Source organism: Planococcus citri, chromosome 3, assembly GCF_950023065.1.
Source record: "Planococcus citri chromosome 3, ihPlaCitr1.1, whole genome shotgun sequence".
In the NCBI taxonomy this organism is placed as follows: domain Eukaryota; kingdom Metazoa; phylum Arthropoda; class Insecta; order Hemiptera; family Pseudococcidae; genus Planococcus; species Planococcus citri.
In genome coordinates, this window is record NC_088679.1 from 73,650,515 (window position 1) to 73,656,481 (window position 5,967).

Sequence of the window (5,967 nt, forward strand, 5' to 3'; positions counted from 1 at the left end):
GGTACAGGTACTAAAGCCTGAAGTTGTCAAAGCTGCTGTATATTTGGGCAATTGTGTGCCTGCAAACTCGAGTTTTTAAAATAAAGCCCCTTATGAAACGTGATTCATTGGGATTGGCTAAATGTTTCAATTTTGGTATTTTAAGGATCGGAATGTTATGTGAGGGCTGCACCTGACGAGAAAAGGTCAGAAAAATGGTCAAAGAAAGAAAGACATGGGATATGAGAACACAGGATATCGAATACTTTATTGTGGTACTGTGGTCATTATTTCCAGAAATGTTCAAATTATTGATCCGGAGAAAAATTGTATTGCTTACCTAGAAAGTGATGAGGAAAGAGGAAGAGGAGTTGAGATCGTGCCACACAACATCTAAAACGTAAGTAGCTAAATACACTTTTCCAGAACCAAACAACCAAAACCCAACGACTCAAGGGCAGGTGAAAATTTATTTAGAGATAGGTACCTCATACCTACGTGAATAACAAAATTGTATGATCAAGTGATGATTCAAACAAACCATCATTTGTGGTACTGATTGCAAGAGGGTTTCTCCATTTAGCTCGCGATTTACTACTCGATGTTATCAATATTCTTCTTCAAATTTCAGACATCTGTTTTTCCACACTGGTATTGCCATTATTTCTTGAACACCCTGTCCAGGATCGTAAATTCTTTTATAACTTTTGAAACACCCTGTAGGCGATTTACTCATAAAATAATGCGTCGATTAGAAACGATCGTAAGTTCAATGATAATCGCTCGTTAGGTAGTATTCAGGCACATACGTATTGCACAATGTTACCAATCTCGAAACCGGATTGAAAAGTAGCCCGATTTTAGGAACACCCTACTCTAAATTCATCCAACAGTAAATAGCTACCGTATAATTTGCGACAGAGTGAACAACAAATTGTATCAACAATCATTCATTAACTACTCCGCAGTACGAATGCTATCTGAGCTCGTAGGTAGACCTGTGTTTGTGTCGTAGCCTTGGTCGTGATGTTACATCGTATCAAGTGAACGTAATTTTAAAAATATAATGAATCACAATATTTGTATACGCGATCCAACGTACATTTTTTATCGCGTTTTCGCCGAGATTTCTCTTATCACAATAAAAACATTCTCATTTTTCGAGTGATTTTTCGCCAATAACGTAGAAAAATTATGTAAGTATACGAGCTAGTAACTAGGTACCTATTCGTTTCTCGTTAACTTACTTATAGACTGGTACCTTTAGCCAATTTCCGAGCACGAATTATTCGCGATTATTTCGTAAGAACGATGATTTACGCGATTTTATTTTCAATAATAATCATTTCGCTGCTATATTACTACTTAACGTACCCACTCGGTTACTGGAAGAGATTGAAAATCGCCAGCGCTGATTCAGTTCCATTATTCGGTAACATATCAGATTTCCTATTCGGTCGCAAGCATATCTCGATTGTTTACGACGTCGTTTATAAATCTTTTCCTGAAGAGCCCTACGTAGGCATATTGGAACTCCGTTCGCCTAATTTAATCATCAGAGACGCATCCTTAGCACATCGTATACTCACCAAAGACTACGAGTATTTTTACGATCGAGGAATCGAAATAGACGAAGAGCTAGATCCGTTGACAGCTCACCTAGTGAATTTATCAGGCTCGAGATGGAAAAACACCAGATCCAAACTGATGCCTGCTTTCTCATCGGGCAAGTTGAAACAAATGTACCCTTTGATCGACGATTGTGCCAAAGAATTAGATCAGTACCTGGAGCAAGAATCTGGCAGGGAAGAGGCCGGTACTGATGTAAGGGAATTGATGGCTAAGTTTTCGACCGATGTGATTGGTCGGTGTGCTTTTGGGTTGGATTTTAATACGATGAAGGATCCTGAGTCGTCGTTTAGAAGTATTGGTAAGAAGATATTCGTGCTGTCGTGGAGTATTGTGGCGAGAATTTGTCTCAGGTTGATAAATCCGAGACTGTTGAAATGGATTAGGATTAGATCGACGTCGAAGGAGGTGGAAGTGTTTTTTTATAATTTATTGTACGATACGATCAAATTCAGGAAGATGAATCCGGGTCAAGATAGGTATGATATTTTGCAGCTGATGTGCCATATTCAGGAGCAAGATGAGAAACAGGGTGTTCCTAAAGGTGAGACTGATAAATTATTTGAAAAAGATCACTTTTTTAAGAAAATTGATTGCGAATTTATTATATTTTCTAAATTATTTTGTCCATCTTTTACACAGTAAGGTAAGGTATTATTGCCGTTTCAAATCATCTCGATCGCAAATTGATATTTTTCGTTTCAGACGAAAGATTAACAGACACTCTGCTGGTAGCCAATATGTTTGTTTTCTTCGCCGGAGGATTTGAGACCACTGCCTCAACGTTAAGTTATTGTTTATACGAACTGGCCCTAAATCCAGATATCCAAGAAAAAGCCAGAGCAGAAATTTGCCAACTTATGGAGTCAAAAAACTCGTCTCTAGATTACGACTCCCTTAACGAATTGAATTATTTAGAACTAGTTCTCATGGGTGAGTAAAAATTGAGCTAAAACTGTCCAAAAAATAAGTAAACTATCATTCGTGGGTTTGAATAAAAATCAGCATAGAATTTATGATTACAGAAACTCTGAGAAAATATGCTCCTATACCATTGGCCAGTCGAATATGTACTCGACCTTATAACCTGCCAAACACGTCGATAGTTTTGAAAGAAAAACTAAGAGTGACCATTCCAATTCATTCTTACCACCACGATCCTAAATATTTTTCGAATCCGGAAGCATTCTGTCCGGAAAGATTCAAAGAATACGATAAACTGGCGTATTTGCCTTTTGGAGATGGGCCCAGAATATGCATAGGTTAGTTTTCAATTGCATTGAAACCTAATATAATCAGCTATAATAAGTAAAGCATTGCAATAAAAATTGACAATTTTGTATTCATGGATTATGTGTATTTTTAGGATTGAGGTTAGCCAAATTGGAGATGAAAAGCTGTCTGGCCAGAATCATCGCGAAATATGAATTTTCAGTTTGCAGTCAGACGAAAATACCTATCGAATTTAAATCCAGATCTATTTTTCTCACTCCTAATCATCCTATTAATTTGAAAGTTCGTAAAATATAACGTTTAATTTTTGCAATGGTGATTTTTAATCATTTCAAGTTCCTTGAGAATATTTCATTTGTGAATCGTGATGCCATTCAATACGTTTGAGGAGTAGTTGATTTTGAGAAACATCACACTTTGATAAGAACAAACTATAGGTAAGTTGGCCGTTCCAAAGTTTCAACTACGACACAAAATTTATCGAAAGGTCACACATCGTTATATGTGTACTCAGCTATTTCAAGAAATCCATAAGCGTATAACTGACTTTTGTCTGTTGACTTGTTTCTGTGTTCTTGTTCTCTGGTAAAGGGAGAAGCGTTAAACAAGACAATTACCAGGAAAACCTCCATAAGCCAGCCTCTGATTGCAAGGCAGTTTTTGCCTTTTGCTAAACACTTGGTAATTGTAAAATCAGATACTAATCTACTCTAAATATTAGATCAGAATGATTAAATTTTTTAATAAGTTTTCAAAAGTCTGGCATACATAATAATATGAATAATTTGACCTTTTTTTTTTTTTCAACGAGACTACCTTCTGAATTGGCTGACTTCAATTTAAACGAAACCAAAATAGATCAAAAGAATATACCCAGAAACCCTCGTAACCAAAATTTGAAGAGCTGTATTTCATTTTTGAATTTTTGGAGATTTTTTGAAAATTAAAAAATTTATGAAAACTCTTTCAAAGGTGATTTTCAAAAATTTGCATGAATTGCAATACATATTTTAGGAGCCAAGTGAATTTGAATCCAGCGATTTTTCAAATCACTCCATAAATTTTAAATCGCTCTGAAAAGGATTAAAAATTAGCTTTAGGATCTATAACGTCGGTCAGCGCTTCTTGTGCACCTCCTCGACTATTTCAGGTGGTTATAATGAAATTCGAGGAGTGCCAGTATAAAAGTGATTTTTGGCAAATTTGTAAATAAACTCCAGAAAAATCGAAAAAATCAGATTTTCAAGGGAGGACTATAACGAGCGGTTTTTTTTGCCAAGATATCGTCTGTTGCATCTACATGATCGCCCAGCTCAAAAATAATCTACATATTATTTAACCTCTTTATAGCCACCCCAGAACGATTTGAGATTTTTGGAGACAATTAAAAAATTGCCAGAGGCTCCAAAATGCCCTAAAACCAGATAGGTAGTTGAAAGTTGAAATTGAAGCAATTATTCACATTACTTCACTAGACTAAAAAAATCATGTTTCACAAAAAAGTTTGGAAATCGCCCTCAAAATAAATTTTTTGAATCTCTCAAGTTTTCAAGAATTCGTCAAAAATCCATAAATATATACGAGTACCTCAGGACAAATTTTGACCGATGAGGTTTCAACTAGCTCGATTTCGTTCAGATTTTAGATTGTGAGTTTCAAAGGGTTCCTTGTGAGGAATGTAATCGCAAATAAAATGATACAATAACTGGAAACTCTTTCTGCTCGAGTGCTCAGTAAAATGAAATTAAATATTAGTAGACCAAGCTTGAAAAATAAAATTTCTAAGGAACTGGTAAGTGAATTCTTTCCCCTTATTCTTGATGTTTACCAAACAATATTATAGATTATCTACACACATTTAAAGCATGAAATATCCACGCATTTATCAAATTAATGAGCAGGCAATGACCAGCTCGGAGGGTGCCGATTGAGTAATCAGAACCAATAAGTCATTCATGATTTCATCAATAAATAATTCAACACAAATTGACGAAGATCCATTTATTGTACCAACGAATTTCAGGGAATCTTCTCAATCACTACTTGGAAACGGCTATAAGCCATTAGCCCCTGATTGCAAGACAGTTTTTGCCTTTCGCTTATTGCTTGTCAATTGTAAAATCAGATATAAGTATTCATCTGCTCTAAATATTGCATAAAGAAGATCAAATTTTTCATAAGTTTTCAACATTCTGGCATATAATATAGGTAAGTACTTAATATTAATAATTTGACCATTTTTTTTCCAACAAGAGAACCTTTTGAATTGGCACACTTCGATTAAAACGAAACCAAGATAGATCAAAAGAACATGTCCAGAAACCTCCATAACCAAAATTTGAAGCGCTGAATTTCCTTTTTGAATTTTTGGAGATTTTTTGAAAATTCTAAAAATTTACAAAAACTGTTTCAAGAGCCATTTCCGAACTTTTCAATGAATTGCAATATTTTTTGGAGCAAAGTACACCAATTTGAATCCAGCGATTTTACAAATCACTCTAAATTTTCAAAGGAGGAATAGGTATAACGAGCGGTTTTTTTGGGCAAGATATCGTCTGATGTAGCTGCAGGATCGCACAACTCAAAAATAATCTTTGGACCTCTTTGGCCACTCAAGAGCAATTTTAAATTCAAGGAGAAAATAAAAAAATCGCTGGAAGGCTCTAGAATTACCTAGTTGTTGATGTGTGGGAGTTGAATCGAAGCAATTATTCGCATTAGTTCACTTCACTCGAAAAAATTTTATATTCCATAAAAAAAGTTTGAAAATCGTCCTCAAAATAGATTTTTTCAATTTTTCAATTTTTCAAGAATTCGTCAAAGTCCATAAATATGTACTTCAGGACTTGAATTTTCACCAGTGAGGTTTCAACTAGCTTGATTTCGTTCAGATTTGAGATTGTGTGTTTCAAAGGGTTCCTTGTAAGGAATGTAATCGCAAACCAGATTATACAATATCTGGAAAATCATTCTGTTCGAGTGATCAGTCAAGTGAACTAAAATCTATAGTCCGAAGAAATTAGCCATAGAAAAATTTCTTCAACACCGAAAGAAAAAATCGAGAATAATGACATGCCATCTTTTACAAACTGAATATGCTGCAGACCAAGCCGTAATTTTGAAAAA

The 5,967-nt window shown here is 35.0% G+C and overlaps 1 protein-coding gene across 1 annotated transcript; it reads left to right on the forward strand.

Moving 5' to 3' along the window:
• Positions 1 to 929: 929 nt before the first annotated feature.
• LOC135839083 (probable cytochrome P450 6a14) lies at positions 930 to 3,154 on the forward strand. Its single transcript, XM_065354952.1, has 4 exons — positions 930 to 2,152; positions 2,314 to 2,541; positions 2,634 to 2,870; positions 2,975 to 3,154. Exons 1-4 carry the CDS (start codon positions 1,291 to 1,293, stop codon positions 3,136 to 3,138), a joined length of 1,491 nt encoding a protein of 496 aa, XP_065211024.1. The 5' UTR covers positions 930 to 1,290; the 3' UTR covers positions 3,139 to 3,154.
• Positions 3,155 to 5,967: the final 2,813 nt, after the last annotated feature.

Coding starts and splice junctions, on each gene's coding strand:
- LOC135839083 (XM_065354952.1), top strand. CDS start 1,291: ATGATTTACGCGATTTTATTTTCAATAATAATCATTTCGCTGCTATAT. Junction 2,153..2,313: donor GAAACAGGGTGTTCCTAAAG/GTGAGACTGATA, acceptor TTTTCGTTTCAG/ACGAAAGATTAACAGACACT. Junction 2,871..2,974: donor TGGGCCCAGAATATGCATAG/GTTAGTTTTCAA, acceptor GTGTATTTTTAG/GATTGAGGTTAGCCAAATTG.